We start from the raw sequence: 16263 nt of genomic DNA, 5'->3' as shown, positions 1-16263 counted from the left end.
CTTGGTGTGATGATTTACTTCTTTCCTCTAAAGACTTTCTGTGGTTACTGGGGAAGGGCTTGTTTTCCTAAATTTGAAGGAAATCATCGATTTTTGTCTTAGTTGACTAGGATTGCAACATAAACCAATGTAAGCAATCAGATCTTCAATACATTTAGCAATCACATCATTGCTTTTACCTCAAAACACTGACACATTCAAGTATTTAAATATTTGAATAAAATTTTCTGTAAACGTACTGGTAATCTGTTGTATTAGATGCAATCTGTTAATCAAGAAGAATACTTAAGAATTTTGTTTTACCGTACATTCTCTCCTTCACTGTATATTGCAAATGAAACCAGTCATTAAGTCACAATCACTTGATCACCTAAAGTCATGACATTGAGTTGTCCTCTGCCATAGGTTCCTATCTGTGCTATTATATATCCTGTGATGACAGAGGATAATTCACTGAAATAACCACATGTATGTATACATATGGATAGTGCTGACTTTAAACACACAGCTCATGAAATACCTGGACCAAAATGGTTTTTAGAAAAGGATGTTGCTAAATAGCATGTACTGGCTTGGTCTTGATTTAAATTATTTCAGAAAAAAATATTCATCACTCTACTGCAATTAAAAGAAAAATACGTGGTTGAAAAGTAAGACTAATCCTTTTCAGTGCATTCCTATAACATGAAATCCATTGTGAATTTAATCTTCCCAGTTTTCAGTTAAATTTGTCATGTAAAAGGTATTAGGAACCTCTCAGACATTTCCATGCTCAAGTAGTTGGTGAATTCTGTGTGTAAACCTGTTAGATGGGAACACCTGAAGATCCGTCACCATTAAGTGAAGCTGATGTCTCCTGTAAAGACCAGTTTTCTATTTCACTTGTTTGCTGAGCATCTTGGCAGGAGTAGCTTTTCTCCTTGCATGTAATCTTTCCCACTTGTAACACATACTTTAGGAGAGCTCTGAAAAATATTGGGCTTATAGATATAAGCAATGACTTTAGAGGACACTCACCTGAGTTTGAATTCAAGGATCCCTTGTCATAAGCTGTGAGACACTGATACATTTTTTTCAAGCTCTTTTGTTCTTAGTTTACTTGTATGTCAGTGTAGTATGGTAGTACTTATCAGAGGATCATTGAAGCAGATAAACTGACCCATGTGTCTGACACATTGAACAAAACCAACTCATTAAGTCATTGTAAAGAAAGAGCATGCATTCTTTAATTCTAGGAAGTTAAGCCTGAGATTCTACCTAATTATGTAAGCACAAATGAATTTGTCAGTAGTTTGTTTTCATGGGAAGAAATGTGACAAACCCTCAGTCTCTTTACTGAGAGGTTGGAAAGCAACTATATATCTACTTATTTCTGTATATCTGTATCTATGTAGAGGGCGGGAGACATTGAGTAACTTGGAGCTTGTCTCAGTGTCACCGACAAAGAGGTAAAATGTCCCCCTTATGCCTGAGCTACTGCCTTCTCTTTTCTAACTTGGCTCTTTGGTTTATTCTGTTTCCATCAAAGTTCCTTCTTCCTCTCTATTCTTCCCATCCCACCACCTCCTGTCTTGACCAATACTCAGGTTGTAACAGTATACAGTAGTATTTTCTTCAGGGATGGAAATGTTCAATATCTGCTGTCTGGTAGTGCAGTGGCTAGCCACAGATGGCTCATCAGCAATGGATATGTGCCTATGACTAAGGAACTGGAGTTACCATGTTTTCAAAGTAGCCTAAACAATTAGATGACCTTGTACCTGCAGACCTATGGCTATTTAGTCTTTGATAAAGGAGCTAAAAAATAGGATGGAAGAAAGTCTGTATTCCAAAATATTAAGTACACAGGCCTACAAAAGCCAGATCTCCTGCTCAGAATTCTGAACTTGTGACACACCCATATTTGCCCAACTCAAGGGACGAATCCCTTCCAGTCATCCTCTGCTTTGCTAATCTTCACAGTCAACATTCACTCCAGTTCTCAATCCCCTATGGTTTTCTATTTCCTCAACAAATGCCCAGACCTGCTTTCCTTGCTGTAATATTTTGTGATCTTTGAATATGTCTTCCAGTTTGCCACAGAAATTATGTCTCTTGATGCAGTCCTTTGCTTAAATTTGCCAATGGCTTCCCATTGTCTGATGAAAAAAATCCAAGCATTTCTGCTTCACATATCAGGCCTCAATGACTTGATTTCTGTCCACTAATCCACCACCTGACACCTGTTCCTTACTCCTACTCTACTCTTCATTACCATAAACGCCCTCAGTAACTTGGTGTCATACTACTTTTTACATTCATCTTCTTTACTCCATCTAACAGAGGACTAACTTTCAATATTAGCTTAATCACTGTCAACCTAAAGAAAAGTTAACTGTGTCCCTACGGTACATAAACCCTGCCAAAGCATGGATTACACTCTTGGATTTTCTTTCCATACAAAGACTCAGCTCTTTGAAAGTGGGGAATTTCTATCTTACACCTGTACTTAGTATCCAGCAAAGCTCAGTGAAGGAATGATTCTGTGAAGAAAACTCTCTTTGCCATCTAATATATTGGACATTCACAGCATTCTAAACTACTGTTACATTAAAATCTGTGCCTCACACCTCCTCGGCTTTTAAGTACGGTTAATGCCTTAAATAGGACTAGTAAGAACTATGACCAAAATCTGATTTACCTGCAAGTATGTCTGAATGGAGAACTAGGCTCTTTTGACTTAAACATCTTTACAACTTAAAAATATGTACTAAAAGCTTGAAAAAAAGGTTAATATTTGAAAGACAGAAATTGCTACCATGAATAGTACATTTTTTAGAAAATCAAACGTGAGAAGTAAGCTCATTCCACAAGTTTACATGACACTAATATTTTGATAAAGCAACTTGAAGACAGGTGCTGAGAACACCTGGTTGGCGTCTTAAAAAGAGAAAGTTAATTTATATTGGGAATGTAACTGCTATTTGAATGTACCCAATTTGAAGGGGATGATTCTGGCTTTCTGTGACCCAGTTTTCCCCCTCAATTGGCCGTTCTGTCATTGGTCTTCCTTTTCACTACCATCTTCATCAGAACCAGCAAAGACCTTGGTAGCTATGTGAACTCTAGTGAGGGCTTCCGTTCTCATAGACACAGGCCTCTTTGATAAACAGATTTCCCTTTTGCTCTTTCCCTTATCTGTTTCACATAGGCAGGCTTTAGGCAGTAGTTGTCCTAATTCCAACATTTTTGGCATGTGTCTATTGTGTCTCTGGCACTGTTTAGTGCTTAGTGAATGGGTTTGAGCCAGATCCAGTTCTTTCTCCCAAATAACCACAACTAGGTAAGGGAAGCCAACCTTCCTTGAAATAGTTTATAACTAACTTGGAAACTCCATAGAAAAAAATGCCCATGGCTCAAGTGGTAGAGTATCTACCTAGAAATTGCAAAGTTCTGAGTTCAAACCCCAGTAACACTGAATTATACCCCTAAACAAGGTAAGCCCTTTCATGTGCATTGTTAATACTGGTCTTCAGAATAACCTATGGCAGCAGGAAGGAGGAAGAAGAGGAAAGCAAAGCAAAAAGCATCCCATCCCCTCCAGATAGCTTGCTGCTCAAGACTCCACTTAGTCCAAGAGTTATACTAGTAGAAACATTAGATCATTCCTTAATTCAAATTCAACAGAAACACAAGCCTTGTGGTTTGTAACAATATTCACACAAGTACAAATAATGAAGTTGAAACTAAGCATATCATAGTAAGGGGGTATAATTTTTCTAAAACATAAGGACTACACAGAGATATGGAAAATTGTAATAAAAATTACTAAAAGAAAAGGAATTTCACCTTTCATTATGAGTTTATATAAGCATAATAGTCTTTAAATATTCTATGGTGTTATAACTGTGGGTTATTGCACTGTTAATTTATGATTAAATTTCTTTAATAAAATAATTGAAAAAATATTATGAATTATTGACAATAGTTCATATGATAGTCTTCCAATTTAGTCTACCTTAGATTCTTTGCCACTTGTTTTGTGTACACTTCTCTTACAAAAGGTAGATGAAGGTTTTACATCTGTGCCTGTTAACACATTGTAAGTCACAAGTAACAACTAAGTTGAATTCAGTTTTAAAATAAAGGAAGCTACTGGTTAATATCAGTGAACATTCTAGAATAAAGGAAGCTAGTTATTAGTTAATGTCAGTGGAAAAAATCCCAGAAATACTTTGTCTCTGCTGCTCACTAGAGTCATCATGCTGGTTCTAACTTCCTTGGGGATTGGCTCCCTTCTGAGCATAGCTCACCAGCACAGCATGGCTGGCAAGCCTGCAATTGACATTCTTTCACCAGTGTGTGTGTGTGTGTGTGTGTGTGTGTGTGTGTGTGTGTGTGTGTGTATACATTTGATTCATATTGTCTGATTAATATTTTCAAACTGTCTCATGTTCACATTTTCAATCACTGGTTACAGAAATCCATAGCTATTTAACAATAGCCTAATTGAAATGCAGCATTACATAAACAGGCAGATTAGTGACCAAGCAATCAATGTAGGTAGCAGATTGAATCTTATGGAATTGTCAGTGTTTGACTATTCATCTACAAAACTGGCAGTTTGATCATGATTAACCTAATATATATATGGGACAAGGACTTGCTAACAGCATTGAAAATACTAGAAGCATTGATTCACCACATATTTTGGGGAAACTCAATATATGCTTAAAAGCCCGAGCTTATATTCCATTTTCCTCATATTTGTTGCCTTCTCAATATACCAAGAGGGTATCAAGATTTCAGATTTGAACTGGGAGGAAAATAGAAAGGCTGCTTAGGTATGTTTAGGCCTAAGCTGTGTATATAAAGCAGGTTTATTGGAGGATCCTGTTTGGGGATTCTATCAATGCAGCAACTCTTTTCCCCAGGCATAAGGGGTCACCAATGTCATAAGTCATCCATTCCAAGGTTATACTCAGTGGATCTATGATTCTTTGTTCCTACCACTCCTACTTGACTGTGGCAGAAAAGGCTATTGATCATGTAGATAATAGCTCCTCTTCCATAATGTAAAATTTTTGGAAAAAGACTGTGCCAAAGTCCATATTTATCAGCTAATCTAGATGGGAGCACGTGCTGAATGTATCCTACAGAAGTTCACCTGTTGCAACTCTTTAATTACTCAGAGAGGCAGTGCTGGGAGGTAATGTCTATATTGAGGTCATATACATAGATGTCTCATGAATGGATAAATGCTTTTCTTGCTGCACTGGGCTAATTCTTGCATTAGTAGGTATCTTTAGGGAAACTGGGTTTATCAGAGCAGGTTGTAATGAAACAAGGCTTTCCACTGTAGTTTTGCCTCTTTCATGTGTGCCCAGTTGCCTTTCTGCTTTCTGCCATGAGTTGAACAAGAAGCCAAGCAGATACTGGTGTCATGTTCTTGGACTTCTTAGCATAGAGATCACTGACCCAAGAGCAGCTTCTATTCTTCCTAAGCCCTTCAGTGTCAGGTATTACATTATGGTGACATCAGCTCACTAGCTCTGATCAGTAAAGGGCCAATGAGATTCTTATGTAACATGTCAGCCCTGAGAGGGTCTTTCTCTGCCTTCTCTAGGCTGTGGGCTTCTCCCCATGCTCTTGCTGTGGTGCGTCAACTGTAAGCCCCTGTCAATCCACGATGAGTAACATACTTATCTTCTCAAAAGCTCATGAGCTTGTTAAATAGTTTCAGGTCTTATTCTTCTTAGTTAGACCACTAACCATTGGTCTACAATGTGTGAGTTCTTCATCTATGGATTTTGGATTGGCGTGAGTAAATTGGATATAGGAGAACTTTTTGGTTATGTCCCTTCTTGAGACAGATAAGTTGGTCTACACTGCATCAGAAGGGCTTAGGAGCTGCAAGTAGGCCTCCCTGGAGCTGTACTACTCATTTTCATTCATGACTTATCTTTTGTCAGTATGAGGATTTAAACTCAGGGCACGAAAGCCATGCCTACATAGTAATTATTGAAATCAGTGAAGGACTTAAATGCCAAGTGAAGTGGGCCCTTTCGATTTATCTTCCCTCCTCCCCCAATATTGCAGGAAAATAAAGCTTTCTTGAATGTCTTCACAATGCTGTGGTTTTAATGTCTGAAGCTGATGCTTAATACGTACCTTGTTCGTGAATCATTGGAAATGTGGGTTCTCCAGGCCCGCAAATTCTCTGGTGACAGACCTTCAAAAATTCTTTTGCTTCTCCATAAAATGTGAGTGTGAGCATGGAGGAATAGAACCATGAGGGAATACAAAATCAAGGTCAAATGAAACAAGAAGTACTTTAACGCTATTTATGGTCTCTTCCTGAGTTTCTAAGTAGTTTACAGAGTGAAAACACTGCTTTAGAAAAATGGAATACTGGTGGTTACATAAGATGCTGTCCCTGCTCAAGCTGGTGCCTCACTGCTGAGGGTTGCTGACCACGGCAGTGGTTGAGTAGGAGTAGGGGCTGAGCAGAGCTGCGATGGTGTAGGAGCGTTGGCCAGAGTCATTGGCGACGAACACCACCTAGGAGAGAGAACGGACAGAGCTACAGAGTGGGAGCAACACTCAGGCTTTGCTGGAAGTCTAGTGCCAGATTAATTATTTTAAGGGGTTTATTTTTGGGAGGGAGGGTGAGAGTGGAATGATTAGAACAAAGAGCAAAAATCCAGACACACTGGCAAGCTAAAGCTTGTGGGGCCCCACACATTCTCGGAAGAGATCCATGGGGCTGCCTTTGCAACCAGGCCTCTAGCTTTGAAGTTCACACCAATAGACTGGGTGGCCCTCACCTGACTGAGAGGAGTCACGGAGAACCTTAAGATTCTTGTCTATTTTCTTAGCTTCAGAAAGGGACCGGAAGAATGGATACTGTGGTATCCAATGACTGAAGAACAGATAGGAATGGTGACTGCCAACCCCACCACAGCTTTTTATGTGTTTCGTGTTTTTTTTTGCAAGTCCTGGGCCTTGGACTCAGGGCCTGAGCACTGTCCTTGGCTTTGTTTTTGCTCAAGGCTAGCACTATACCACTTGAGCCACAGCGCCACCGCTGGCCATTTTCTATATACATGGTGCTGGGGAATCGAACCCAGGGCTTCATGTATATGAGGCAAGCACTCTTGCCACTAGGCCATATTCCCAGCCCCTGTTTGTTTTATTTTAATGGTGTTGGCACTGGGCCTTGAACTCAGTGCCTTGTGATTTTGCTTGGCTTGTTTTTACTCAAGGCTGGCACTCTACCACTTGAATCACACCTCCACTCATGGCTTTTTTCTGGCTAATTGGACTGGACTTCATTGCCAGGCTGGCTTTAAACCTCAGTCTTCAGGTCTCAGCCTTTGAGTGGCTAGGACTGCAGGCGTGAGTCAACAGAGCCCAGCCAGCACCTACAGCTTTTGAGACCTAGAATTTTAGAGCTGAAAAGGACCCTTCTCCTCTGTTACAGATAACCAAACCAGGCTTCTGCCAAACCACCAGGAAAGAGCTCAGAGGTTTCTTTTGCATGAAGAAGATGTACATCTTTAGGTATAGAACAAACAATGAGATACTAGATTAAAGCTTTATAGGATTCCTTTGAAAACACAAACTGTGGAACATCTTGTCGGAATTCTGAAATGTACATGCAGGCTTTTGGAGCTCATTTAAGCTGTGTGATTGTGCAAATTGTGGACTCAGGTATCATTGCATGTGATTAGTCATGCACTGCTCAAATTCAGTGGAGCATCTGGGACACTCCCAGATGCCTGGAGTGAGGTAAGTTGGGGTACATCCAGTGCAGGGGAGAAGTGGAGGAGGGTGAAGCGGTGTGGAATATTACTGATCTTGCATCCACACCTTGGATTGGACACACTCTGCAGAAAGCCTTTTTGTTCCAAAAGGGCTGTGGCTATCTGGATGAAGGTAAACTGTACTGAAAACAAATGCAACCCTTTAGGGCCAATCCCTAGGAGCAGCTAGGGAAAATTTCTTGTCATTTTTGGTGACATCCCCCAGCCCTCCTTTCTTCTTCAAAATTGAGTCACAATGTGTGATCAAAGCCCCATGTAGTGGAGAGGCCTCATGGCTCCAAAGGAAGTTTCCTCATTTTCCTTTGGAAATCTGATATGGCCATCACTGGCCCCGAGGAGGAGGTGGCCAGCTCTGAAGGAATGCAGTTCCCCAGGAGGAGCCCTGGATAGCAGCCACCATGCCTGACCAATGGCACGAGGAGGCATACGCCTCGCCTCTCCCCCTCCCCGATCCACGCAGGCTCCTGATTCTACCGCAGATGTCTTACATGGTACCCTTTCTTCCCGTTCCCTAGGTAGACCTGTGTGTTCCCTTCTGAACCTCTAGCACAGTGCTCAACACATGAAAGGTTTTTATTTTGAGAATGTTTGTTGATTGAATATTTATAAAGAGTGAAGAGCAGTTGTTCCAATAGGAACTATTATAGGTCATTGGGGAAGGAACCTTTTTCAGATGGCCTTGTCAGGCTGAGACCTAGAGCAGACAGGAGTTACAGGGAGGGCTCAAGATGAGAGTTGCCATCTCTTTGGCCTGATGGGCGTACTATTTTGCTGGTCAGCTGGGGAGTGGCTAAGGAGTGGCCAGAGACATGATTCTTGGGGGCTGGTACTCCCTTGGCCACTTGTGTACCCACAAGTCCAACAGGCCCCCTATAGCTTCTCTGACAACATGGCTGACTAAAAGAAGTGCCTTACGTTCATTCAAAATCCATCTATGACTATGCCAGAGAGAATAGTCACCTCCCACACTGAGCTATTTTGATGGAATTAGTTGATCTTTAACTCTGACCAACATGCCTGGATTCTATTTCCATGACAGCATGGTTTTAAATGACTTACCAAGTTAAGATTGGGAGGGAGCAGGGAGATTAGGCTTGGATTTAACTGTATGAGGACTCATAGCTCAACAGTGTGAACTAGAAGCTACAAATGTAGAGCCAGATGTGGTGGCACACACGGTAATACCAATACCAGCACTCCAGGAGGCTGAAGCAGAATAGTAGCTTTGAGGCCAGGCTGAACCCAAAGCAAGCCTGGCATTGCTGCTCCTATCTGTAATCCTAGCCATTCAGGAAACAGAGATTTGAGGATTATGGTTTAAAGTCAGCTCAGGGGAAGGAAAATCTGTGAAACCTTTATTTTCAATTAACCACCAAAAAGACAGAAGGGGAGCTGTGACTCAAGTGGCTGTTACTCCAGCCTTGAGCGAAAATGCTCAGGGGCAGTGCTGGTTCTGAGTTCAAGTCCTGTCCCAGCACACACACACACACACACACACACACACACACACACACACACAATCAGGGATCTCTGGTTGCTCCCTCTGTCTGTAGAACACAGAAAAAAAGAAAAAAAGCCAGGATCAATCTTAGGAGCTGGTGGTAGCTCACTGGTAGAGTACACAAGAAACATGATTTGAATCTAGGCACCACAAAAGACAGAAAGAAGAGAGAGAGAGAGAGAGAGAGAGAGAGAGAGAGAGAGAGAGAGAGAGAGAGAGAGAGAGAGAGAAAGGAAGGAAGGGACCTGAAAGTGAGAGAGAAAGGAAGGAGGGGAGAGAGAGAGAGAGAGAGAGAGAGAGAGAGAGAGAGAGAGAGAGAGAGAGAGAGAGAAAGAAAGAAAAGAAATAAAGGAAAGGAAGGAAGGGAAAGAGGAGCAAGAAGGAAAGAAAGAAAGGAAGAAAAAAGAAGAGGCAGAAAGAGAGGAAAGGAAAGAGAAAGAAAGAAAGGAAAGAACGAAAAAAGATACAAATACAATATATTTTTGATTAGTTGAGGGTTCTTTTTTCAGTTTGGTTTTTCACAAGAAAAATCTTTCTGAGGCACTGAGAGACATACCCCTTGGATCTCTCACTAGTCATGTGACCTGTAATGAGCTACGCCTCACTTCCTTCACCTGCAAAAGGGGGGTAATCATGGCTTGGTCATGAGGCTGGGACAGGTTAAATGGTAGGGAAACTTGCTATGCACACACGAATTGCTTGCCCAGCTTTCTGGAGATGCGTTGGGGTGTGTTGGAGTGAAGACATTTTCAGGATTTAGAGAAGTAAAATGGAGCATCTATCTTGTTATATAATATCTGAAGTGCTGCTCATAACAAACCATATAAATATTTCTTTAGCAAAGAAACAAATATTCACATGAAGGGGGCTGAACAGGACATCATGCTACTAAATAGTCTTTTTTTTTTTTTTTTTTTTTTTTTTTTTTGCCAGTTCTGGGGCTTGGGACTCAGGGCCTGAGCACTGTCCCTGGCTTCTTTTTGCTCAAGGCTAGCACTCCACCACTTGAGCCACAGCATCACTTCTGGCTTTTTCTGTCCATGTGGTACTGAGGAATCGAACCCAGGGCTTCCTGCATGCTAGGCAGCCACTCTACCACTGAGCCACATTCCCAGTTCCACTACTAAATATTCTTTATAACCTCAGGGAGAAGGTTTGTTTCTTATTGTGTTGTAAATTTCTGGTTGTTGAAAGTCAAACAAACCCAGACTATCCCCTTGGGAAGTCCTCCAGCACCCTCCCTAAACTATTCCTATGGGGCACTTCCAGCACCAGCGCATTTTCTGGGCCTGAAAACAAAACCCAAACTGACTCATAGCTGGGTCCACTCACCTCTGCATATTCATGGAATGGGGAAATGCCCAGTGCCTTCCAGTAGGATTTGGTGTCTAATTCCACTTTGTACACGCCTTCCACAAACTTCTCATTTGTTGTGAGCCCATGCAGCTCTCCAGTGTCCTCGGTTTTCCTGTAAGGCACAAAAGTCCAGGTTAAGTTACACATGAAGGGAACAAATGGTGTGGCTGAGTAACTCTTCACACATACACACACACACATGTGTGTGTGTATTTGTGTGTGATATATAGAGTATATTTTTATATATAATATGTAAAGTGACACTGCATACACATATATGTACATATGTACAAATTTGTATGTGTGATACATAAAGAGCAGTTGAAAATTCGACAAGAAATGTACTCACTACCTTACATATGTAACTGTAACCCCTCTGTATAGCACCTTGACAATAAAGTTAAAATAGAAAAAAGAAACTTGTAGAAAATTTTCAGTAAGCTCCTTGTAGATTTTTGCTAATATGAGAACAAAAATCTAGATATAATCTTTATTTAAAATATCCTCAAAATACAGGCATCCATGGCTCATGTCTATAATCCTAGCTACCCAGTTCAAAGCTAGCCCAGCCAGGAAAATCTGTGAGACTCTTATGTCCAATTAGCCAGCAAAAAGCCAGAAGTGGTATTGTGGCCCAAGTGATAAAGCACTAGCCTTGAGCAAAAAAGCTCAGGAATAGTGTTCAGGCCCTGAGTTCAAACCCCAGGATCCAGGCACACATACACAAAAGATCCTAAGTGTTGAAGTAAAGATCAGGGGAAGAGCTCTTGTCTATTGGTGTGAGTCCCTGGATTCAATCCTCAGCACTAATAATGATGTTAGTAATAATCATAATACTGAAGATTCCAGTTGATGCAAGTTCATGACCGTCCTTGGAAGCTGCCCTAGCTCTGAAGATCCCATGACAGCAGGGTCTCATTCTTGCACCCTGGCATGAGAGTATCTTTCAGAAAACGATAGCATTTGTGCACAGAGAGGAAAGCCCAATATACAAAGAACCCATGTCTGGCTCTTTCTTTGTGTGTATTTATACCTTTGGTAATTCTGTACCATCAGCAAATACCAGGAAATTCCTATTTCTGTATAGGTACCAACTCAATAGTTGAAATACTAGAAACTGCTCCCCAATGGACTACAAAAACTAAGTCAGATAAAATGAAATTTATTCTTAGTGACTTTAACTGTTTCTGTCTCCAATTTTTTCCTTTTTTTTTACACGTGCTCGTGTGTGTGTGCGTGTGTGTCTTAGTGCAAAAAATTCACATGAACATTTAAATATTTTCAGTATCCATTCTATCTCCCACTTAGGATATTCACTTAATCACTTTCCATAGTCTATTTAGCATTTTATATAAACATGAAGAAATTTAAAAACTCAATTAAAACCACACCAAAGAAAATGATCTTCCTAATGAAGGGTGAAGACAAACTGTGGTTCTTGGGATTCAATTAAAACACAACAGAAACTCATCTCCCAGGAGAAATACTTAATGCTGAAGGTTTCTTAGTTCTTCCTTTTGGTTAGTTTTCTTAGGTTTTCTAATATTTGTTTTCCTTGGAATTCTTGCTAGTAGAAATTGCAAAAATCATACGAATACTGCAAAGTGTCTAATGTAGGTGAGACATCATTTTTGCACCCATGATAGGTGACTGAGAGATAAATCTGTGGCTGTACTTTGTCTAACACATCCTTCTTTTAGAAATTTTTTAAAAACTTAAGCTTGACAAAAGCCCTGAATTCTTGATGATCCAAGGAAACTGCAGGTGAAGATTATCTATATGTATATATGTAATCATATATACATACACGTATACATGTATATGTAATCATATATACATATATGTATATGCCTATGTATGCAATGTGTCATATATGTATGTTATATATACACATATTCATATATTACACATATACTTGTAATATATATGTATATATAATATACATATATAGTACATTACACATTATATACATATTACATATTATATACATATTAATACATGTGTATATATGAATGTGAACATCTATGAGTACTTCTCTGGGCAAAGAGTATGGTTTTCAGTACTTTCTTCAAATGATCCATGATTTGTAAGGGTTGCAAACTCCTGTTAAAATGGAGGCATTGCTGATTCCTTTTCCTTTCTCCAACAATCTGCTCTAAGTGATTATCTAGTTCCTGGTCACTTGCAGCTAAGTAACCAAAGGAGAGATTATCCTTCCCTTTTATCACTGGCCTTTGCCCACATTTTAAATCTACCTGTAGATTCCTTCCTTCCTTCCTTCCTTCCTTCCTTCCTTCCTTCCTTCCTTCCTTCCTTCCTTCCTTCCTTCCTTTCTTCCTTCCTTCCTTCCTTCCCCTCTCCCTTCATCCCTCAAGTTTTCCTTTCCTCTCCTCTTTTTCTCTCTCCTTCCCTTTCTTTGGTGCTGATACTAGGACTTGAACTCAGGACCTGGGAACTATCTCTGAGATTTTCCATTCAAGGCTGTCTGTCACTCTACTCCTTGAGCCACATCTCCACTACTAGCTTTTTGATGGTTAATTGGAGATAGACTTTTCTGCCCAGGTTGGCTCTGAATTTCCACCCTCAACTCTCAGCTTCCCGAGTAGCTAACATTACAGACATTAGCCAAGGGTGCCAAATTTACTCCTAGATTCTTCAGGGAATGATGTGCGCCTCCCTAAAGAGTGCTCGGGGAACAGAAAGACTTAATCAGTCCCACAGCAGGGCCTTGGGAGCTTACCCAGCAGCAAAGGGCTCCCAGGCCCCGTCAGCAGCCTTTTTGAACACTTTCACAGCCACGTTGACGGCAGGGCTGCCTCGGACAGCATCTAGGACTTTGACCATCAAAGGACACTTGGTTTCCCCAGAGACCTGGGAATAGAGAGGGCAGGTGAGAAGTCCACAGAATCATTCAGAGTAGAACAATTTATTCATTGTGGGGAAGGAAATCTGGAACAAAGCTTGAAGTACATGCTGATTCCATTACAGTAACGTATGTGTTGGCAATTAATGAGCTTCCCTAGTCAGTAGAACACAGAGCTAATTGTTTCCAAAGCAACAATGGTTTCTGCCTGGAGACATGCTGCTATCCACCAGGGACTTGTATAATGAATTTTGAAATACAAAATAGGCCCTCTGGGAACAGTTGGTTTGCTCAGCCTCTCTGTTTGAGTGAAATTACTAAAAAGATGTAATGTGCCAGTAAATGGAATCTCTTTTCTTGAGATCATTCCATCAGTTGTATCTTTAGTAATTTCCTAATTGTTATAAAATAAAGTCAGTGTATACATTTTATAGTCATATTAGGGCTAAAGAGTCAGATATTGGTCAAGAATAGCTACTATATTTCAATTAGCAAAAGATCTAGAATATAATCTTATACAGTTTTCTCCAATATATTTTATTAAAAGATTCTTTTATGAAAATTTGATATTGATGGTCTTGTCTTTATTTCTTACATCTATCTGAGAACAGTGAGGTGCTAAACATTGCTAGCTCAATGCATCAAAGCAAGAGAAGCCCCATTCAGTAAGCCCTGAGTCAATGCTATTAAATATAAATTCTGGATACCCTTACTCTAGTAACACAAACTGATTGTCAAAGCCAAAGGAAGGCAATTCTACATCATCTAATGTACATGGACTTCACAGAATCAAACACTCACCGCAGGGCCAGCCTCAGACACAAATACCAGTCCAGCAAGGCAAAGAAGGATCAAATGATGGGAAGCCATCTTGCCAAGAGCTAGTAGATTTCTGTGATGGCTGCTCCCGGGCTGGGGGCTTTTATACTCCCTTCTGCCATGCCAGGCTGCTGATCCCTGTCAATCTGACTCCAAACCTGCTGATTCTGATTATTGACTCAGTCAACAAAGGGAGAATAAGTAACCCACACAAATATGAACCTTGTCTAGAGAGATTAGACCACTGGAACATTAGCTCTATCAAATATTCTTAACAAGTCACTTGACCTGCTAGATCACCAAAACAAAACAATTCAATCTAAACAGAAATAGGCTTCTCGCTGTTTGGCTAAATATACTAGCATTTTCAGGATTCTTTTCCTCACCCTTCATTTTAGCTGGAGAGATGCAAGTTGTGATCATTCATTTCATGCTGAGAGTGACAGCTGGCTGCGCAGGCCTAGATGAAATGCATTAACGATGTCATTGAACTGGATATATGTCCATGAGTCAACAAGCAAAAGCCACTGACAGTGCATCATTTTAAAGAAGTTTATTTTAGCCAAACCATATCATTTGGAAGCTTTGCTTAGTCAGTAATTGCTCTACATGGTTTGTGTGTGTGTGTGTGCGTGCGTGCGTGCGTATGCATGTCTGGGTATATCTTTTGTATATAAGATTCATCTCAACCTGAGTTATAATGACATATTTCAAATGATCATTGTTAGGCCTGAAGCACACAGAATCAAATCATTTTTGTGTCTTCTCATGGGGCAAGCAGAACCAAGGCTGCTCAGCTGGATCTTTGTTAGACTGAAAAATTCTGGAGGGAAATAAGGAGGATTGACAGGGTTAGAAGTCATGGTTAGCAACATCTCTTCCTTTCAATTTATCTGTAAGTCCAGAAGTAATAATCATTCAATGATTTAATTGATCAAGTAACACCGTGTGTATATGTGCAGGGGGGGCTTGCTCACAGATAAATTAAGACCATTAAAAAAACTTTATGGGGACAAACATGTTAGATATATGGAGAAGACAGATGTTGTTTTAGACAGATAACTGTTAAGGGTAAGTCCATTCTGGAGCACAAAGAGTTCAGAGGAACATTCCTGTACTTGATAGACACAACCTGGAAGAAATTCCGCAAGAAATAATGAGGTATAGAAGCTCCTAGGGATATGAGACTGAAGGACACGGCATCCTGGGAATATGGAAATGAGCAGAAAGAGAGCAGATTAACTATAGGAAAGCAACAATGGTCAGGCTTAGTGAGAGCATAAGTAGAGATGGAGATGGCAGTCCTGAATTGTCCAATCCTATTCAGAGGCTCAGTTTCCTGGATGGCTCTGTGAGTTATTTGATATCTCGGATACTCGTCTGACTCATTTGTAAAATAGAAACACCTACTTTTCTATTTCCCAAAGGATACTTCTCATATTATTTTTGTGTGCTGGTACAGAAGTTTGAACTCAGGGCCTCACACTCAGGTTGCTTGCTCAGCTCTTGCTCTCTACCCCTTGAACTATTCTTCTAGCCAGATACTTTTCTGGTTAATTAGCGATAGTGTCTCTGCTTGGGCTGACTTCGAACCACAGTCTTCTGAGTCTCAGCTTCCTGAGTAGCTAGCATGATAGGTACAAGCCACCAGTGCCTACCTCCTCTAAAATCTTTTATTAAGAGGTTATATAAAAATGTTTTGTGTGCCGGCAGCTGGTAGCTCATGCATTATGGCTGAGATTTGAGGATCATGGTTCAACTGGGCAGAAAAGTCCATGAGACTCTTAATCTCTGACAAATCACTCAGAAAAAGCCAGAAGTGCCCCTGTGGCTCAAGTGGTAGAGAGCTAGCCTTGAACACAAAGAGGCTCAGGGTCAATGCCCAGGCCCTGAGTTCCAGCACCAGGACTGGCAAAAAC

General features: G+C 40.5%; 1 protein-coding gene across 1 annotated transcript; it reads right to left on the bottom strand.

Moving 5' to 3' along the window:
- Positions 1 to 6348: 6348 nt before the first annotated feature.
- Positions 6349 to 14584, bottom strand: Ttr (transthyretin). Its single transcript, XM_048363491.1, has 4 exons — positions 14327 to 14584; positions 13403 to 13533; positions 10639 to 10774; positions 6349 to 6540 (listed from the first exon to the last, which is right to left on the bottom strand). Exons 1-4 carry the CDS (start codon positions 14393 to 14395, stop codon positions 6433 to 6435), a joined length of 444 nt encoding a protein of 147 aa, XP_048219448.1. The 5' UTR covers positions 14396 to 14584; the 3' UTR covers positions 6349 to 6432.
- Positions 14585 to 16263: the final 1679 nt, after the last annotated feature.

Source organism: Perognathus longimembris, chromosome 15, assembly GCF_023159225.1.
Source record: "Perognathus longimembris pacificus isolate PPM17 chromosome 15, ASM2315922v1, whole genome shotgun sequence".
Lineage (NCBI taxonomy): Eukaryota > Metazoa > Chordata > Mammalia > Rodentia > Heteromyidae > Perognathus > Perognathus longimembris.
This window is presented reverse-complemented; position numbering and strand designations above follow the sequence as displayed.

Coding starts and splice junctions, on each gene's coding strand:
- Ttr (XM_048363491.1), bottom strand. CDS start 14,395: ATGGCTTCCCATCATTTGATCCTTCTTTGCCTTGCTGGACTGGTATTT. Junction 13,534..14,326: donor TGTCTGAGGCTGGCCCTGCG/GTGAGTGTTTGA, acceptor CTCTATTCCCAG/GTCTCTGGGGAAACCAAGTG. Junction 10,775..13,402: donor TGGGAGCCCTTTGCTGCTGG/GTAAGCTCCCAA, acceptor TGTGCCTTACAG/GAAAACCGAGGACACTGGAG.